Source organism: Somniosus microcephalus, chromosome 2 (assembly GCF_052327205.1).
Source record: "Somniosus microcephalus isolate GS21.2 chromosome 2, FLI_Smic_1.0, whole genome shotgun sequence".
Taxonomy (NCBI): Eukaryota; Metazoa; Chordata; class Chondrichthyes; order Squaliformes; family Somniosidae; genus Somniosus; species Somniosus microcephalus.
The window spans coordinates 311,681,452-311,702,521 of NC_140988.1; the positions used below are offsets into that span (position 1 = coordinate 311,681,452).

The 21,070-nt window shown below is 48.0% G+C and overlaps 1 protein-coding gene across 1 annotated transcript in view; it reads left to right on the top strand.

The window, feature by feature from the left end:
* The window catches only part of dnai1.2 (dynein, axonemal, intermediate chain 1, paralog 2), a 464,908-nt gene that overhangs the window by 307,616 nt on the left and 136,222 nt on the right, over positions 1-21,070 (top strand). The window contains exons 15-16 of the mRNA XM_085974010.1: positions 314-401; positions 2,819-2,898. Of these exons, the coding sequence (XP_085830136.1) occupies positions 314-401; positions 2,819-2,898 (168 nt within the window). The remainder of the gene's footprint in view (positions 1-313; positions 402-2,818; positions 2,899-21,070) is intronic.

The window sequence follows — 21,070 nt, forward strand, 5'->3', positions numbered from 1 at the left end:
CCAGTTCATGTCAACTCACACCTATAGTAGTTAGATGAAATAGAGATGACATTTATCACTTTAGTTTGGTTACATATTTAATTATAACATTAATCTAGCATTGGGGCAGTTTACATTTGATTAAGGTGTTGCTGGAGTATTTTACATTTTCAAAGTAACCTACCTACAGTGACAAAAATGGATTACTGCCTCTTGAGAAAATTTAAAAAATAAAATCTGTTTTTTTCAGTATTAATATGACTAGCCTAATGATGCATTTAGTTTAGAAAATACAGTCAGTAAAGTGACTAGAGTATATTCTTCCTATTCCCAGGATGAAATTGTTCATCTAGATATTATCAAGCTTATACTGGATGGAATTTGTAAGGATGCATTGGAAAATTTGCAGCTGCAAATTGTGGGTAAGCTGCAACATTTAATCATATCATCTATCAGACAATTAATTGCAAACAAACAGCTATTAATTATTTTCCCCTTCAAGAATTTTAAAGCGGAACTAATGTGGAATTTCCTGCATTCAGTTTTCAGATTCAGGTAAATTATAAGCCTTTAGGCAAATACTGTAACTACTTTCCTTAAATGTCAGAACTGGTATTGGGGTTAAAAAAAGTTTCAACAAGTTCTGTTTCCCCAATTAAATTTTATGTTCTCCCACATTATAATTGCTGACAGGACATTAACTTTTAAATTTTATACCCAACGGTAAGTTGTAAAAAGTATTCTTTGTGTGGTTTAGTAGAAGATCACGAGTAGTAGCATCGAGGCAGTGTACACTTTTAGCACTTGGCAGATTTTCAAATAAAGAAAGCAGCACTTTACAGCCAATGAAGTGGTCACAGTTGTAATGTAGGGAAATGTAGCAGCCAGTTTGCACACAGCAAAGTCCCACAAACAGCAATGAGATAATGACTGGATCATCTGTTTTTTGGTGTTGGTTAAGGGGTAAATATTAGCCAGGACACATAAGAACAAAAGAACATAAGAAATAGGAGCAGGAGTAGGCCATTCAATAAGATCATTGTTGAGTCTGTATGTCCCAGTTAGGTTTAGGATCAATCACTGGACACAGACAACAAGAATAACTTTTAACAGGTCTTTACTATTCGAAGGTCAGGGCTGAACTGCCCAGCAAATCCTTGCATAACACTTATATACCGGTGTGGTCACCACCGGTATTACAGTATTACAGTATACAGCAGCCAAGAGAAAGTAGTACATCTCTTAAGGTAGTTCTCTTAAGGTGGAACAGGTTACATACACCACAATCATGGCTGATCTTCTACCTCAATTCCACTTTCCTGCCCTTTCTCCACACTGGGGAGAACTTCCCTGCTCTTCCTCAAATAGTGCCATAGAATCTTTTACGTTCACCTGATAGGGCGGATGGGATCTTGGCATTACGTCTCATCTGAAAGACGGTACCTCCAAAAGTGCAGCACTCCCTCAGTACTGCACTGTAGTGTCAGCCTAGATTATGTGCTCATGTCGCTGAAGTGGGACATGAACCTGCAGCCTCATCCTTGGGTGGATAGCTGCCCAGGAGTCAAAGCAAGAATCTGTGAAATTCACCTAACCATGCCAATACACTGTCAACCTCAGTCCGGCCCATAGTCGCAGCTCCATGGAAGCCTTGAATCTGTAAAGCCCATTCCACGTGGATAGTCAGCTCCTTAAGGAAGGCATTCTACCTCTAGACTGAGCCCATCAACTTGACCTGTGGTGAGAAAATAGAGAAAATGTTACGTGGGTTGCTTACCGTGAGGTACAGATGTCAATGTGACAGGCTTCTTTTCAGGCATTGGAAGCTTTTCCTCAGCAGACTGAAGCTGTAAAATTCATCAACTGGTGACTCTGAAAAAGCTGTCTCCCATGACAACAGACTTTTGCAACTTACTTGCCTTTGAGTTCTTCCTTAGGCAAACAAAGCACCAACCCTTCCCCCATGTACAAACACTAAAATAGAAGGGCAACCATCTCTAATTGAAGTCAGTCTTGCAAAAAACAACAGACAACTTTTGTACTTGTAATAGAAATCTGAGTTCTGAATTGAAACCCAGAGAATGCTTACCTTGTCTGTTCTGGTCAGGGGATGGTATTTTTTCCTGCATATGTCTCCCAACCATTGCATAACCGATGTGATGCTCACTTTGTCCACCTCCCCCCACGCCACCTGGCTCACCTTGTGAAGAGTCCTGTCCTTTGGAGTCCCCAGCAGCTGCTCTTGCCTCAGTTCTATTTCATCGAGGAGGGCCCGCAGGTCCTCAATTCCAAAGTTTTGCTCCCTCTTTTTTTCCATCATCTTATGACATCTCTGTGGAAGAGAGGATATGCAAACACTGGAAATTACAGGTTTTTTTTAACTGAAATTAACTTTTTAACGTTCATTTAAGGTGATTTCAGAAGTTGCAGGTCACTTACCTCCTGGTGCCATGCCTCAATCTTAGCTATGGCATCTGTTCTCAGCTCTTTATAGTGCCGTGTGGATAAACCATTGACCGTGCCGTCTATGAGGTCCCTGATCCATTACTGACCTCACTACGACGCTAACGGATCCACATTCCAGCAATTTGCGGCACGCGCAAGTATAGTGCAATATGAACGGGGGTCTAAAATGTCCAATTAATAGTGTTCACTGCCAAACATACCATTCTAGCAAATTCAGGCCCTGTTTCTTTTCCTTGAATTTCAGTACATTTAAACTATAAGATTTAAGTTAATTAAATGACATTATTTTCCAGCCTTACCAACAAGAGTTGGTATGGCAGAAGCCTTCGAACTTTCAAACATGAACCCTTCACATTTTGTGTATTTTAACTAGGATGTGGAACTTCCTTTGACTTCCATAAAGAGAAAGACAACTTGTTTCTAGTGGGCACAGAAGAAGGAAAAATACACAAGGTAAGATCACCATCAATACAATGTTCCCAAACTGTTAAAAAGGCAAACAGGATGTTGGGATACATAGCAAAGTGTATAACATAAATCCAATGATGCTGTTTTAAAACTGTATTTGGTCTTGGTAAGACCATATCTGGAGTTTTGAGCTCCCTATTTTAAAAAGGATATTCAGGCCTAGAAATTGGGTCATTTATCACCACCCGTTACCACCATAATCAGGCGATAAAATGGTGGCCACTTCTTTTCTGCCAGGTACCAGCGGGCCCCGCAGCAGCTGGCATTTTCAGATGACCGGAAGTGCTGCCGATAGCAGCGATCGTGAAAATCATTGAAATGAAGCAGATCGTGACATCAGTGAGTGTGCAACGCTCACCTGATACCCGATCTGTGAGTTTGGACATAGCATTCCACTTACCGGCATGTCTTAAGTACAACAAGCTGAGCAAGATTTGATAAGCAGGAAGGAGCCTCCAGCAGCAGTATTTAAAGGGATCATCAACAATCACTTGCACCTGACATGTTTGTTCAGTTTGACTGGCTCTGTGCAACTTCCTGCACTCCAGTAGCTTTCTTAACTTCTTGTAAGGTTTTAAGGTAACAGGGAGCGATGTTGCAAGTGGAGAATGCCTTCATTATTATTTAAAGGATTCTGCTCACAACACTTGCTCACATGGGGGCACTACTGGCAGCCCCCTCGCGCTCGAGTATCTTCGGGAAAGAGAGTAGAGGCAGCGAAGAAGACGCGAAGATGCGCGCAGAAGAAGGATTAGGAATAAGCATACCGTTTTGACCCCAAGGGGTTCAACCTCGCCGGTTGCCATGGTCTCTATGATCTGCCACCCAATTATCTCCAGAACTTTCTCCTCCTGCTGGCTGGGGTCCTGGATGTCAGCCTGCCCCCCGGCTGTCTGCTGCTGTTCCCGGCGGTTATGTACGACCTTGGCCTGCAAGAGAAAGAGAAGTGTGTGAGTGCGTGTGGTGCACTGTGTTTGGGTGATGTGCCTGCCATAGTTGAATAGCTGTCAGTGTGTGAAAGGTGTGAGATGTGGGTGTGAGTCTTGCAGCAGTGGTAAGGTTGTGAGAGTGAAGTGAAGCTCTGATTGTGAGGTGTGATTGGTGATAGATATAGACTGTTGGTAGGTGAGTGCTGGGGGTGTGGTGCATTGAGTAGTGTGTGAGGCTTGTGGTGCAGATGGTGTGATATGGCATTTGCTGATGCCTTTACTCACCTTGACCATTTGTGTGAGGTCATTAAACTTCTTTCGTCACTGGATGGCCAACCTTGGCACCACAGTACTGGCCGTCACATGGGCGGCTATCTCCTCCCACATCCTTCGGGAGGTGTCTGGCGAGGGCTTCCTTCCAGTCTATGGGAAGAGGACAACCCGCCTCCAGTCCATGGCCACAACCAGTGCCTCCAGAGCTGCGTCAGAAAATCTCCAGTCTCTCACCATTTGAGGATGCTCTGCCATGGCTTTGCAGTTCCTTATTTGTCCTTCTTCCTCCTTCTTCTTCTTCTTCTTCTTCGTCTTCTTCTTCTTCTGGCAACTGGCTTGACAATGAGTTGCTGTAGCATCAGTGATCCTCCCCTTTAACTACTAATAAAGCCTGTGTCACACATGACTGGGAATTAGACCGGCCCCAATATTGTTCCACCCATTGAGCATTAACGCAATGAGCAGCAGTTTTAGCACTGGAATCAAGACTATAATCATGTTAATGAGGAGTGAGCATGAATTTTGCATGCTACCAAGACCTTTTTGAGGTGGCACAGCTTAATATTGTTAGGCCTTAACATTGCCCGTTTTGTGGCTATATCCAATTTCTAGGCCTCATTATTGGAGAGGGTGCAGTGAAGTGCTACACGGTTGACCCCAGAACTTAAGGGAATGAAGTTTAAGGAAAGATTGACTATGTTGTGGCTATTCTCCATTGAAAAGAGCAGACGGAGAGGGGATATGATAGAAGTGTTGAAAATTATGAAAGATTTGGAAAAATTGGATCCAAAAGCTTTTCTGCTGCATAGTAGATGACTACGGTCAAAACATGTGGAGTCAGGGGACAAGTAGCAGAATGGATAGCAAGCTGGCTACAAAACAGAAAACAGAGAGCAAGGGTTAAAGGTAATTACTCAGACTGGTAAATAGTGGGAAGTGGTGTTCCACAAGGATTGGTGCTGGGACCACTGTTGTTCATCATTTAAGTAAACGATTTGGACTCAGGAATCAAAGTACAATTTCAAAATTTAAGCTATTAAAGCTGAATTACCTTCCTATTCATGCAGCCTCCTCCTCCCGTTAGTTGTTTAATGGTCCACCACCATTCACGACTGGATGTGGCAGGACTGCAGAGCTTTGATCTGATCCATTGATAGCCCTGTCTATAACATGCACCTTCTACTTTTTAGCATGCATGGAGTCCTGTGTTGCAGCTTCCCCAGGTTGGCACCTAATTTTGAGGTACACCTGGTGCTGCTCCTGGCATGCTCTTCTACACTCATTGAACCTCTGGCTTGATGGTAATGGTAGAGTGAGGGATATGCCGGGCCATGAGGTTACAGATTGTGGTCTAATACAATTCTGCTGCTGATGGCCCACAGCACCTCATGGATTCCCAGTTTTGAGCTGCTAGATCTGTTCTGAATCTATCCCATTTAGCACGGTGGTAGTGCCACTCAACACGGTGGAGGGTGTCCTCAGTGTGAAGACGGGACTTCGTCTCCACAATGACTGTGCGGTGGTCACTGCTACCAATACTGTCGTGGACAGATGCATCTGCGACAGGTAGATTGGCGAGGACGAGTTCATGTAGGTTTTTCCCCTCATGCTGGTTCTCTCACCACATGTCACAGGCCCAGACCGGCAGCTATGTCCTTCAGGACTCGGCCAGCTCAGTCAGTAGAGGTGCTACCGAGCCACTCTTGGTGATGGACATTGAAGTCCCCCACCTAGAGTACATTCTGTGCCCTTGCTACTCTCAGTGCTTCTTCCAAGTGGTGTTCAACATGGAGGAGTACTGATTCATCAGCTGAGGGAGGGCGGTAGGTAGTAATCAGCAGGAGGTTTCGTTGCCTATGCTTGACCTGAAGCCATGAGACTTCGTGGGGTCCGGAGTCAATGTTGAGGACTCCCAGGGCCACTCCTTCCCGACTGTGCCTAAGGATAAGGGGTAAGCCATTTAGGACTGAGATGAGGAGGAATTTCTTCACCCAGAGAGTGGTGAACCTGTGGAATTCTCTACCACAGAAGGCAGTAGAGGCCAATTCATTAAATATATTCAAGAAGGAGTTAGATATATTTCTTAAGGCTAAAGGGATCAAGGGATATGGAGAGAAGGCAGGAACAGGGTACTGAATTTGGATGATCAGCCATGATCTCATTGAATGGCGGAGCAGGCTCGAGGGGCCGAATGGCCTACTCCTGCTCCTATTTTCTATGTTTCTATGTGCCATCACCCCTGGTGCCGGTGGGACAGGACATACCCAGGGATGGTGATGGAGGAGTTTGGGACATTGGCTGAAAGGTATGATTATGTCAGGCTGTTGCTTGACTATTCTGTGGGACAGCGCTTTGGCACAAGTCCTGAGATGTTGGTGAGGAGGACTTTGCAGGGTTGACTGTCCAGTTTCATTCTTATTATTGTTTCATAGCAACTGAGTGGCTTGCTAGGCCATTTCAGAGGGTAGTTAAGAGTCAACCATATCACTATGGAGTCACATAGAGGCCAGACCAGGTAAGGATGGCAGATTTCCTTGCCTAAACAACATTAGTGAATCAGATGGGTTTTTACGACAATCTGATAGTTTCATAGTACAAGCTTTTTTATTCCAGATTAATTTAATTAACTGAATTTAAATTCCCCAGCTGCCATGGTGGGATTTGAACTCGCGTCTCTGGATCATTAATGCATGCTATAGACAGGGCTATCAATGGATCAGATCAAAGCTCTGCAGTCCTGCCACATCCAGTCGTGAATGGTGATGGACCATTAAACAACTAACGGGAGGAGGAGGCTGCATGAATATCCCCATCCTCAATGCTGGTGGAGCCCAGCACGTGAGTGCAAAAGACAAGGCTGAAGCGTTTGCAACCATCTTCAGCCAGAAGTGCCGAGTGGATGATCCATATCGGCCTCCTCCTGAGGTCCCCACCATCACAGAAGTCAGTCTTCAGCCAATTCGATTCACACCACGTGATATCAAGAAACGGATGATTGCACCGGATACAGCAAAGGCTATGGGCACCGACAATATCCCAGCTATCGTGCTGAAGATTTGTGCTCCAGAACTAGCCGCGCCGCTAACCAAGCTATTCAAGTATGGCTACAACACTGGCATCTATCCGACAATGTGGAAAATTGCCCAGGTATGTCCTGTCCACAAAAAGCAGGACACATCCAACCCGGCCAATTATCGCCCCATCAGTCTACTCTCAATTATCAGCAAAGTGATGGAAGGTGTCATCGACATTGCTATCAAGAGGCACTTACTCACCAATAACCTGCTCACTGATGCCCAGTTTGGGTTCCTTCATAAGAACATAAGAACATAAGAAGTAGGAGCAGGAGTAGGCCATACGGCCCCTCAGGCCTGCTCCGCCATTCAATAGGATCATGGCTGATCCGAATCCAGACTCACGTTCACTTCCCTGCCCTCTCCCCGTAACCCCTAATTCCCTTATCTGCTAGGAAACTGCCTATCTCCATTTTAAATTTATTTAATGTTGCAGCTTCCACAGCTCTCTGGGGTAGCAAATTCCATAGATTTACTACCCTCTGAGTGAAGAAGTTTCTCCTCATCTCAGTTTTGAAAGGGCAGCCCCTTATTCTTAGATTATGCCCCCTAGTTCTAGTCTCACCCATCAGTGGAAACATCCTCCCCGCATCCACCCGATCAAGCCCCCTCACAATCTTATATGTTTCGATAAGATCGCCTCTCATTCTTCTGAACTCCAATGAGTAGAGTCCCAACCTACTCAACCTTTCCTCATACGTCAACCCCCTCATCTCCGGAATCAACCGAGTGAACCTTCTCTGAACCGCCTCGAGAGCAAGTATATCTTTTCTTAAATATGGAAACCAAAACTGCACGCAGTATTCCAGGTGTGGCCTCACCAATACCCTGTATAACTGCAGCAAGACTTCCCTGTTTTTATACTCCATCCCCCTTGCAATAAAAGCCAAGATTCCATTGGCCTTCCTGATCACCTGCTGCACCTGCATACTAACTTTTTGTGTTTCATGCACCAGGACCCCCAGATCCCTTTGTACTGTAGCACTTTGCAGTTTCTCTCCATTTAGATAATAACTTGCTCTTTGATTTTTTCTGCCAAAGTGCATAACCTCACACTTTCCAACATTATATTGCATCTGCCAAATCTCTGCCCACTCACTTAGCCTGTCTATGTCCTTTTGCAGGTTTTTTATGTCCTCCTCACTCATTGCTTTCCCTCCCATCTTTGTATCGTCGGCAAACTTGGATATGTTGCACTCGGTCCCTTCCTCCAAATCGTTAATATAGATTGTAAAGAGTTGGGGTCCCAGCACTGACCCCTGCAGAACACCACTAGTTACTGATTGCCAGCCCGAGAATGAACCACTTATCCCAACACTTTGTTTTCTGTTAGACCACTCGGCTCCCAACCTCATTACAGCCTTGGTCCAAACATAAACAAAGGAGCTGAATTCCAGAGGTGAGGTGAGAGTGACTGCCCTTGACATCAAGGCAGCATTTGACCGAGTGTATCACCAAGGAACCTTCGTAAAACTGAAGTCAATGGGTATCAGGGGGGAAACTCTCCACTGGCTAGAGTCATACCTAGCACAAAGGAAGATGGTTGTGGTGATTGAAGGTCAATCATCACAGCCCCAGGACATCGCTGCAGGAGTTCCTCAGGGCAGTGTCCTAGGTGCAACCATCTTCAGCTGCTTCATCAATGACCTTCCCTCCAACATAAAGTCAGAACTGGGGATGTTTGTTGATGACTGCACAGTGTTCAGTGCCATTCACAACTCCTCAGATAACGAAGCAGTCCATACCCACATGCAACAAGACCTGAACGACATTCAGGCTCGACGGGCCGAATGGCCTCCTTCTGTGCTGTAGCCATTCTATGATTCTATGCATCTGGTTCTCTTAATGTCTCTGTGAAGCACCTCGGGACATTATCTATGTTAAAGGCGCTATATAAATGCAAGCTGATGTAAATTTAGAAAAGGGTGAAAAGATAGTTTCGATTTAAATACTTTGCATAGAGGGTGATAAATGTGCGGAATCAACTGCCAAGTCGGCAAAGGGGGATTATTGTATCAGAAAATTTGAGAGTTGAATAAGCACTCGTAGAAAAGTATGATAAAGGGGTATGAAAGGTACCATTGGATGCAATATTTCCTGAGTACTGGGACTGGCCAGATGGGCTGCAGTAGTCTTTTCCTGTATGTTTCTATTTAACTTACTACTTATGCTGCTGCAGATGGGGAGTGCTCACTGTGTTTTTATCAGAAATTCTGCATTCTGGTGCGCGGAAGGAACTGTACAATATTATAGAACTACATAGCACATTCAAAAAGACATATATTCACAATCTAGTTATAATAGTAGATACTTCTTTCATTTTCCAACTGTTAAGATCTATTTTAATACATGTTTGAATAACTTAGCTAAGAACTTTGCATGTAAAGTAAATCATTGCCCCAAATTTCTTTGTTGTAAGAAACCCATTTTGTGCCTGTACAGAATTCCACCGGAAGTGGGAGCAGGAGCTTAATATGCCTGCTCACATATGGGCAGGCATATTATGTTCCATGCTAGCTGTCACCCCCTCCAACAACATTTGCAGCGCCTCATCCGAGAACCTCGGGTAGGCCATTGCCTTGGAATTGGACATAGTGGTTTTTCAAAAGATTTTGGAGATGGTGCAGGAGACGCAGATATGCTATGGAATGAGCCAAGGGAGCAAGAAGCCATAAAATCAGACTGGGAAAGTGCTGTCAACAGAGGCAAGTTTCAGTCCCAAAACACTAAGGGGTAGATTTTCCCGAACCTGTCGGGAAGAAGGCGGGACTTCCCCTTTCGGGATTTTGACCCGCCTACTTCGACGTCCAGCCAATCCACGCGATTTTCCCTTGATTGACCTTGTTGAGCCCGCCCAGCAGGCTCAGCAGGCCAATTAAGGGTCACCCGGCAACAGGTGACGTCACAGACTGCAATTTCATCTGTCAAGAGTTTTTGACACATGAAATATCAGTGTTTCACAGCTGTTTGAAGCTGTCAAACACTGACAGTCTGAGTTCTAACATGAGTCCTTCTACACAGACTCAGTTAGAACTCACACCGGCACTCAAAGCTGGAGGCTGTCACTTTTCACAGATCGCAGCCATTCAGCTTTCAGTTCCGGCTGAGTGATGCGCTCCCGACGGCTACAGGAAGAAAGGCTGTGAAGGTAATCACAGGTAAGTAAAAGTTCTTTACACACTTTAGATACACCAAACACACTTACCTTTACACTCATGCACCCATCACTCACCTGAGCACCGACATCGCGACCCCTCCAACTCCTTCAACCCGATGGCCCGCCTGCTCTAACCTGGCGTGGTTTGGAGCCGTCGGGTATCCCACATGAAACCCCTCAAAATAGGGATTAGGCTAAAAACTGCCTGTTAACTACCTGTTAACTACCTGTTAACAGGCAGTTAATTGGCACTAATCCCTTCCCGCCTGGTTTCGGCAGGTCCCAGTGCGGGGCGGGTACCCGCCGCCCCTGAAACTTACGTGGGGCGGGGTTTTGGGTGGGATGGTGTCGGGACCCCCAAATTCAGGATTTCACCACCCCCCCCCCCCCCCCCACACGCCTGAAACCCCGCCTGACGGCTCCATGAAAATCTAGCCCTAAGTGGCCAAGGGCATCCCACACCTCTGAAATCAAGTGGCCAATCATGGGAAAATCGCAAATTTTTGAAACCTGTCAGTGGGTTTCAAACCCACCCAAACTGAAACCCGCCTCCATCTCGCCTCCAGTGGGAGATTCGCCCTGTTGAAGAGGGCTTTTGAAACACATCGGGAGACTTTCTGGAACACTTTGTCAAGACTTCACAAGTAGGTCAGTGGAGGCTACATTTACAGCTCCAGGAAAATTGCGTCCAATCAGCGCTGGAGTGCTGAACCTGCAGTTGTTTCAGAGCCTGCAGGCACGTTTAAATCATGATAATCATCAATTAGCCAGAAATTTGCGTGCTAAATCCACACTTTCAAACAGGCATTTCTTATTAGCACAGCACCCACTTAACACCTGCTTTCATCCTTTTGCCAAAATAACCCCTTAAATCTTAGAAGGTCGCTTTCTGAAAAGGGCAAAAATTGACTCAGGACACTTTTAAAATGTTTTAAATATTGAGCCATGATGACAGACCCACTTACAGAGCAGTAATGTACTGCAACAGTTTCCTTTCTCCTCTCCCTCACTTGAGGCAGGCATCCTATCGGTTCCTTGAATGGCGCTAGCGCCCATCTAAAATATTTCCCTGATTCCAAGAAGTTGCCCGGGGTTAAGGGCACAAACAATGGGAGGGCAGAAATTCTGCACCTGAGCAGGACCACAGAAACTTTGGTCAATCATACCAGTATTTAAAAGTACCACATTGTAAATTGTGTAAAATGTAGGCCTAGAAATTGGATGAGGCCCGAAAACGGGCAGGGCCATCGCGCAGCGCTATGTGCCCGCGCCTGTTCAAAGTGGTGCAGGCAGCATGCAAAATTTGTGCTGCCTGCTCATTATAATGATTGCAGCGCTGATCTCAGCGCTAATCGCGCTGCTGATTGGCTGAGCACTCAACAGGGCTGCCAATATCGGGTGCAGTTTACTGGCCAATAGGATTTGGCCTAGGCTCTCTGCACTACTTAAAGGGGAGTTGCTTTGTTGCAGAAGCACCTCATTGTCATTCTGACAGAGCCATGGCCCAACAGCCAAGGGAAAAGGCAAGAGGATTTTCCAATGCAGCACTGGAAGCCTTGGACCTGGGGGTACAAAGACACCGTGGGGTCCTCTACCTGCAAGGGGGCAGGAAGCCTTTAAGGCTGAACACCAGAAGGCTGTGGGAGAGATCGCTCAAGCCGTCACTGCAATGAGTCCCCAGGACCTGGATCCAGATCCACAAAATGTTTAATGACCTCACACAAGTGGTCAAGGTGAGTGAATGCATCATCAAATGCCATATCTCATCATCTGCACCACAAGCCTCACACACTGCTTAATGCACCACACCCCATTACTCACCTACCAACAATCTCTACCAATCACCACTCATACCTCACAATCATAGCTTCACTTCACCCTCACGCACTTAACACTGCTACAAAATTTACACCCACATCTCACAGCTAACACACACTGCCAGCTATTCCACCATGGCAGGCACATCATCCAAACACATTGCACCACACTCACTGACACACTTCCCTTTCTCTTGCAGGCAAAGGCGGCACAAAACCGCCGGGAGCATGAGCAGACGGGTGGAGGGCAAGCCAGACTTCAGAACCTCACGGAGCTGGAGGAAGCAGCTCTCAAAATAATTGAAGGGGAAGTCACAGAGTCCGTGCCGAGCGTGGAAATGGAAAGCATTGCTGATGATGACAGTACACTCATATCTAATCCTTCTTCTCACGTCCCACTTCCCCCTCATCTCACAATCACTTCTCACTTACAACTGCTGATGGTGTATGCATGGATATCTTGCTTTCCGCCCTCCCCTCACCACAACTGAACCCTTGTGCATTTCTCTCTTCAGATACCGAAGAACTGCCAGCAGCCCATCCTGTCCCTGAAGTAATGGAGGACGACAGTGATAGAGGCGAAGAAGGAGACACTGCATCTGACACTCGCAGACACCAGCTCAGAAAATGGCACAGCGCGTACTTTAGAGGGTAGTATAAAGGTGGGATCTGCATGTGGTGAATCACCGTGCACGAGAGGGCTGCAGCCAGGCCAGGGGGAAAGGGTAGCTGGGGTGCCAGCTACCCAGAGGGCGAGTTCATGCACGAGTTCTGCTGCACAAAATTCAGATGATGACCTCGATGGTGCGGCCTTCAGTAGAAGGGTGATGAGCATTCACACAGAAATGCTTGGTGCAATGGCAAGCCTGCCAGAGAACCTCTTGTCAGTGTCAAGGAGCATGAGGGAGTCAGGCTCCAACATTGCATGGGGCTTTGCGCAGAGCATATAGCCCGTGATTTGCAGGGGGTGTGGCAGTGGCTCAGTGGAGCAAGAACCTGCTGCCATCTTTCAGGATGACAGCATTCCTACTCCTACCACTGCCACTTTGCCAGCACCCTTGCTGCTGCCTGTCATCCAGCCAGCCCAGACTGCTGCCGCCCATGCAGAGGGGGTGCAGTCTATAGCCGGGCATTCTAGGCACAGAGCTGCTTGAGGTCATCCTGCAAGGCCATCTGCAGTCTCCCCACTGAAATTCAGCAACCTTCCACCAACCATGCTCGTTCCTCGTGGCAGCACGGCTGTCATTATATGAGTGCTGGCCACGAGTGGTGGGGTTGCGTAGAGGAGTTATCAGCCAGGTGTAGAGCAGATAGCCCTTGTCTCCGAGCAGCTACCCTCGGGTTCAACATGGTGGCTGAAAAATTGCTGGCACACCAGACTGATGCAGGATGAAGGCATCATGACGTACATGAAACACAAAAAGTTAGCATGCAAGTACAGCAAGTAATTAGGAAGGCAAATGGAATGTTGGCCCTTATTGCAAGGGGGATGGAGTATAAAAGTAGGGAAGTCTTGCGACAACTGTACAGGGCGCTGGTGAGACCACATCTGGAGTACTGCGTGCAGTTTTGGTCTCCTTATTTAAGGAGGGATATACTTGCATTGGAGGCAGTTCAGAGAAGGTTCACTAGGTTGATTCCTGAAATGAATGGGTTGTCTTATGACGAAAGGTTGAGCAGGTTAGGCCTATACTCATTGGAGTTTAGAAGAGAGGTGATCTTATTGAAACATATCAAATCCTGAGGGGGCTTGACAGGGTAGATGCAGGGAGGATGTTTCCCTTCGTGGGGGTATCTAGAACTAGGGGGCATAGTTTCAGGTTAAGGGGTCGCCCATTTAAAACAGAGATGAGGAGGAATTTCTTCTCTCAGAGGATTGTGAATCTTTGGAATCCTCTACCCCAGAGAGCTATGGAGGCAGAGTCATTGAATATATTCAAGGCAGAGATAGACAGATATTTGAGCTACAGGGGAGTCGAGGGTTATGGGGAACGGGCAGGAAAGTGGAGTTGAGGCCAAGATCAGATCAGCCATGATCTTATTGAATGGCGGAGCAGGCTCAAGGGGCCAAATGGCCTACTCCTGCTCCTATTTCTTATGTTCCTATGACTGCTGCCAGGATAGCGGGCATTGACCCATCAGGAAGTGATGGGCATGGTCGCACAACAACTGCACATTAAGTGAGTGGTAGCCTTTGCAGTTGTGGAACATCTCAGGATTGATATGCAGTGCCTGCAAAGCCACATGCGTGCAGTCGATGGCGCTGGAGAGGGACCACCAATGCTGCCTCCGCAAGATCCTGCAAATCCATTGGCAGGATAGGCGCACCAACGTCAGTGTTCTTGCTCAGGCCAACATCCCCAGCATCAAAGCTTTGACCACGCTCAATCAGCTCCGATGGACGGGTCACATTGTCCGCATGCCCGATACGAGACTCCCAAAACAAACGCTCTACTCGGAGCTCCAGCACGGCAAGAGAGCCCCAGGTGGGCAGAGGAAACGCTTCAAGGACACCCTCAAAGCCTCCTTGAAAAAGTGTAACATCCCCACCGACACCTGGGAATCCCTGGCCCAAGACCGCGCAAAGTGGAGGAGAAGCATCCGGGAAGGCGCCGAACACCTCGAGTCTCTTCACCGGGATCAAGCGGAAGCCAAGCACAGGCAGCGCAAGGAGTGCACGTCAACCCAAGCACCCCACCCACCCGCCCCTTCAACCACCGTCTGCCCCACCTGTGACAGAGACTGTAGGTCCCGCATTGGACTCATCAGTCACCTGCAAACTCATTTTTAATGTGGAAGCAAGTCATCCTCGGTTCCGAGGGACTGCCTAAGAGAAGAAGTACCATGGGGAAGCTCGATATCCTGGCAAAGCCACATGTGCACTCCTCCTGCTTCTCTCTGTTCAGAGAGAAGATAATTAAATCCCTTGTCCTGGAGTACAGTGCCTATGTGACCTCCCGGATGCAGCGATGGATGATGAACTATGTTAGCTATGTCTCATGCTCCAGACTGGAAAAAAGTGAGGACCACGGTGACCTTAAGGGCCACTGGGAGAGCCGTCGTCGCCCTGCACTGAGGCTGCAGGTCTGGTTGCAGGAGGTGGCAGAGTTCTGTGACTACCTCCTTGGTGAAACGTAGCCTCCGAATACACTGCTCCTGGCTTAAGTGTAGGTAGGAGAAAGGCTACGTGGGTAAGGCCTCCTGCTGAGAGCTCTCCTGCCCTCCTACTCCTCCCTCTGCAAGCATCTTATCTTCTTCACTGCCTCCACTCATTCTCCCTGTCATACTCGAGCATGAGGGGGCTGCAAGTAGAGCTCCCATGACTGAGAGCAAGTGGTGTGAGCAGAGCCCTTTAAATGAGAAGCAAGGCATTCTCCAATTGCAGCAACACTCCCTGTCACCTCAGCAAATTTAAATAACTTAAGAAAGCTCCAAACAGTTGCACAAACCTACACAGAGCCAGTAGAACTGAAAAAGCAAGTCAGCTGCAATTTGTTGACGATCCCTTTTAAATAGCACTGCTGGGGGGTCCTTCCTGCTGCTCAATGCGTGATCAGCTGGCCGTGATTAGAAGAGGGCATTAAATGGAGTGGTGACATCGACAATGGCGATCATGCATTAAATTAGCATTGCACACTCATTGAGGTCATGATCTGCCTCATCTAAATAGGCAACGGCAGCGCTGCCGACCTGCCCAAAATGGTGGCCACCGCGGGACCCACCAAAAGTGGGCAGAAGCAAGGCAGCCGCCATTTTTGCTTCCAAATCGGCCTGAATGGCCGGCGCTAAAGGCTCCAATTTCACAGCCATAATGTAGTCCAATTATTACAGAGAATGCTCTTTTTGTACTGCCAGCATGTACAAAACAAACATGCTGTCATCATATCTTTGAAATTAATTTGCAGTTGTTTTTTACTGAATGATTTTAAATTCTCTGTATGTTATAGAATGACAGGACAAAAATGCTCTGTAGAATATTCTGCTGGTGACGAGTTGGGTGCACTAGTTTTATTGATTTTCATGCTCTATCTGACTCATGGGCTGGGATTTCCCTCTGGCAGGGTAGGACTTCTGTATGCCCTTCAGACACCATCAAAACCCTGACCCAATTTCCTGGGTCGAGGTTCATCACAGATGCATGGCCGGCTCCCAGTGAGATTATCGTCAGCAAGAAAGAACTTGCCAGTGCCCGGTTACAAAATCACAGGACTGCTGCTGCGATACCTGAAGAGGCAGTCAGGCAATTAAATGGGCAGAAGCACCCTAAAACTCAGCAGTGGTTGTAGAGTCTGCACTTCACAATGGAAGCTATCAGTGAGTTTTGCCACAAACTGAAACCAGTTCCACCAGTAACTTTGCTGTTTCTTCTGCTTTTTCCACACAGCTGAGTGCCTGCAATGACCTAAACTCAGCATAGCAAAAAATATGCATGCTTAAAAGACTTGGGGCTTTGGTGTGTGGAGAAGTGAAGTCCATTGGAAACAAGTATTATTTCATTGTAGCTGCAGCTTTAGGATACATTTGATACAATGTTGTGGAATGTGATGGAGGGGCAGGAAATTAAGTGCTTCAGATCATAGATTTTGAAGTTACCAGAATAAGAAAAATTACAGGAAGCCTGAAATACTTTTTCATTAGCTTTAAATTACTATGTGCACTGTCATATTGATTCAAATTAAAAAGGTTTGTCTTGACAGTTTAACAGTGATACTTTTGGTGTTGCTGCATAAGAAATATAATGGCCCTGAATTTCCAATTGGAAGCTTCCTGCGGGCGGATGCCTCAGGTTGGAAAAAAATCTACGAACTTACCTGTTGGTTCTGTAGATACTGAGGCTTGCAATCCTGGGCCTCTCCTCTTCAAAATGCGCAGAGGCCCACATATCCCAGGGACGCATGCGGTTCGCAAGGCGAACCAATTGAAGAAGAGAATCCCCCTTCATACATTTGACAGGTCCGTACGCACGGAACTGTCAAAAGTATGAATGGGGATGACTACTGTTGTGTTTTGAGTTTTGCTTCAATTAAGTTTGTCCCAGTTCCCGGGTGTTACCTGAAGTGGGTGCTGGGGGGCTCGGTTTTACTTTGTCTTTCACTTTCGGTTTCGGGTTCTGCCATGCAGACTATGGCCTAGAAATTGGGTTTTGGCTTAGCCAGGGCTTTAGCGCCGGAAGTTAGTGCCGGCGCCAAGTCCCCTGCGCGCGCCAAAAATTCAGTGGCGCCGCGCCCAAACGGCTGCCGGCGCTACTGAAGGGTCTTTGCGGCGGTACATCGGCGCTAACTGCCGTTTCGCGCCGCAATTCCGGCGCTGCGGCACCCGATGCGGTGCGGCAGGCTGGGGACGTGCAGGCCTCCTCCTCCCGTTAAGGAGGAGCTGCCTGCACCCGGCCGCGGCCCGCGCAAATCAGCTTAAAAATGAGCCCGGCACCTCGGACAAGTGCCGGGCTTGCATCTGTTCCGGGGGGGGGGGGGGGAGAAGTCCGGGGAGGGAGCTGCGGGCAGGCGGCCGGCGGGAAAGTGGCCGGCCGCCGCGGGGCCTTTAATGCGCCGGCGCAAACTGGAGTAAGGCACCTCTGCCAGAACGTTGCTTGCGGCTGCCATGGGCGAGGCGGCCGCAACTCAATTTCGGAGTTCGGGCGGGTTACCACGGCAACCGGGACGCTGCGCACACCGATGACGTCATCGGTGCCGGCGCAGCGCTACCGGTGCAACGCCGATTTAGGGCCCCAGGGAATTTTTAAACTGGCCATAACTCTGGCGCTAGTCCCTCTAGCGCCTCAAAAGCGGCGCTAAGGCTAGTGAATTTCTAGGCCAATGTGCTGTAATGTCCACCCATTTACTCAGTAAATAGTAAAAGGTACATTCCGTCTCCTCTATTCATTACTGTTCAGTCAAGATGCAATACTGGTGATGAGGTGGCTGTTGAACTCTCTAGAAGGACGGAGATAGACATGCGAACCTACAGCCGTGATATTGGAAATTGCGACGAGCGGGCCACTCAGCTAGCAACATCAACGGCATTTTGATAGTTGGCTAGCTACGACGTAGACGGCGGACAGAGTATTGTGCGGGCCAGGCAACTACCGTGAGTGTAGCTACCGTAACTCTGGCCGGAGGAGAAAAATAATTTTTTAAAAAAAGAAAAAAGTCCGTGGATCTTAAAGGGACAGTGCACATTAAAACTATGACGACGTTGGGACGTATTGAAGAGTTCTCTGGGGATAAGGACAGTTCATGGGAGGAATACGTAGAAAGACTGGGGCGTTTCTTTGAGGCCAATAATATTGACAAAGAAGAGAAGAAGCGCTCAGTGTTGCTAAGTGTATGCGGAGCTGCTACTTACTCCGTCCTGCGTTCATTGGTAGCTCCTCGTAAACCTAGTGAGGTGGATTATGCTGATTTGATTGAGAAGCTGCAGAAACATTTTAACCCAAAACCCTCAGAGATTGTGCAGCGTTTCCATTTTCACAATTGTAAACAACAGCCTGGACAATCTATTTCAAGTTACATTGCTGAGTTGAGGAAACGCTCATTACATTGTAATTTTGGTGACCAGTTAGACAATATGCTCCATGATCGGATTGTGTGTGGAGTGCTGGACTCGGCATTGCAGAGACAGCTGTTAGCGGAGAAGGCCCTGACGTTCCGGCTGGCCGAGGAGAAGGCTTTAGCAGCAGAGGCTGCATCGATGAACACACGTTTGCTCCGTACAGAGGCAGCACCATCTCAGGCCGCCAAGGAGGTGCACAAGACCACACACGCAGCTGCTGCTGCGAGAGACATGGAGGCAACTAAAGAGACAGGAAGAAAATGTTTCCGCTGTGGGGCTCTCCATGGTTCCACTACATGCAAATTTGTGTCAGCGGTATGTCATTTCTGTAAGAAAAGAGGACACATAGCTCGTGTCTGCATGAAGAAAGCTCAGGCTGCTGCAGCAGAGCCAACACAAGCATCGCAGACACACACCCTGACACTGGAGGACAACGATGAGTACACAGTGTATACCACGGAAGCTGAGCAGCTACCCCACAGACGGTGGGGATACACGGAAAATGTGATCATGAATGGGGCACCACTCTGCATGGAGGTGGATTCAGGCTCAGTGTGTTCGTTGATAAGTGAAGAGACTTACAATTGGCTGTGGCCAAGTGAACCCCCGGCGATGGCTCAGGTCAGTGGCGTGCTACGGCAGTGGTCCCAAGCTCAACTCCAGGTGCTGGGTATGATTCATGTGGAAGTTAAGTATCAGGCAGTCAAGGACACACTTCCACTTTATGTGGTGGCAGGGCAGGGCACAAGCCTGCTGGGCAGAGATTGGTTTGAGCCCCTCGGTATTGAAGTGACAGGAGTACACACGGTACAGCGACAGCCCATAATGCCTATGTTGGAGAACTATGAAGAGGTTTTTGGTGAGTTCGGGGCCTGTCGGGGACCACCAGTCTCAATCGAAGTGGACCCAGGGGTAGCGCCTAAGTTCTTCAAGGCGCGACCAGTTCCTTTTGCGTTGCGCAAGAAGGTGGATGAGGCCCTGGATAAGCTGGTGGACCAAGGGGTTCTCTTGCCAGTGAAGAACTCCCGTTGGGCCACCCCTATCGTGCCCATTGCAAAGAAGGATGCGGGCCTGCGAATCTGTGGAGATTACAGATGTACGGTTAATACTGCTGTGTTACCAGATGTGTATCCCTTACCAACAGTTACAGAGCTGTTTTCAACACTGGCTGGAGGCACTCTGTTCACCAAGCTGGATCTCAAGCAAGCATACCAGCAACTGGTCCTGGATGAAGAGTCAGCCGAGCTGTTGACAATCAACACCCACAGAGGACTTTTCCGAGCCACAAGGCTGCAGTTTGGGGTGTCTACGGCTGTGGCAATCTTTCAGAAGTTCATGGACACCCTGTTGGCTGGTGTTCCGGGAGTTCAGCCTTACTTGGATGACATACTGATTACAGGCAAGACACAGGAAGCCCATGATGAGCGGCTGCAGGAAGTACTACGCCGGCTGGCTGAGGTAGGACTACGCCTTCAGAAGGAGAAATGTGTGTTCGCTGCCAATGGGGTGGAGTTCTTGGGATTCCGTGTGGACAAAGACAGTGTGCATCCGACTACGGAGAAGGTGGAGGCTATCAGGAGCGCTCCCACCCCCAAGAACAAGACCGAACTGCAGGCATTCCTCGGACTGTTAAACTTCTACAGTTGTTTTCTCAAGGGCATTGCCACAATCTTAGAGCCACTGCACAGGCTGTTAGACCAAGCAACAGTGTGGAACTGGACCTCAGCTCATGAAACAGCCTACAGATAGGCAAAGGAACTGCTACAAGCAGATAAGGTTCTGGCACACTATGATGAAAACAAGCCATTGGTGTTGGTGTGTGATGCCTCACCATACGGGCTGGGAGCTCTGTTGGGTCACATAGAGCCAGATGGCCGGGAAGCGCCTATCAGTTTTGCCTCAAGAACACTCTCAACAACAGAACGTAATTACGCCCAGATTGACAAGGAGGCCCTAGCCATCATATTTGGGGTAAAGAAGTTCAGCCAGTACCTGTTAGGGAGACAGTTCGTCATCTACACAGACCACAAGCCACTCTTGGGGCTCCTGCATCACTCCAAGCCCATGCCCCAGATCATATCACCGCATATGCTTCGGTGGAGTCTGATGTTGGGGGTCTACAGTTATGAACTTTGCTACAGGCCTGGGAAGATGCTGGCTAATGCTGATGCTCTGAGTCGCTTGCCTTTGAACCGGCCGATGGCTGAGATGCCACCACCCCTGGAGGTGCTGCTACTGGAGGAGGTTCCGGAGGCCCCACTCCATGCCCAGCGGATTGGCAGCCTCACACAGAAAGATCCAGTCTTATCACGGGTGCTACGCTGGCTGCTGCATGGCTGGCCCTCCGAGGTCCAGGAG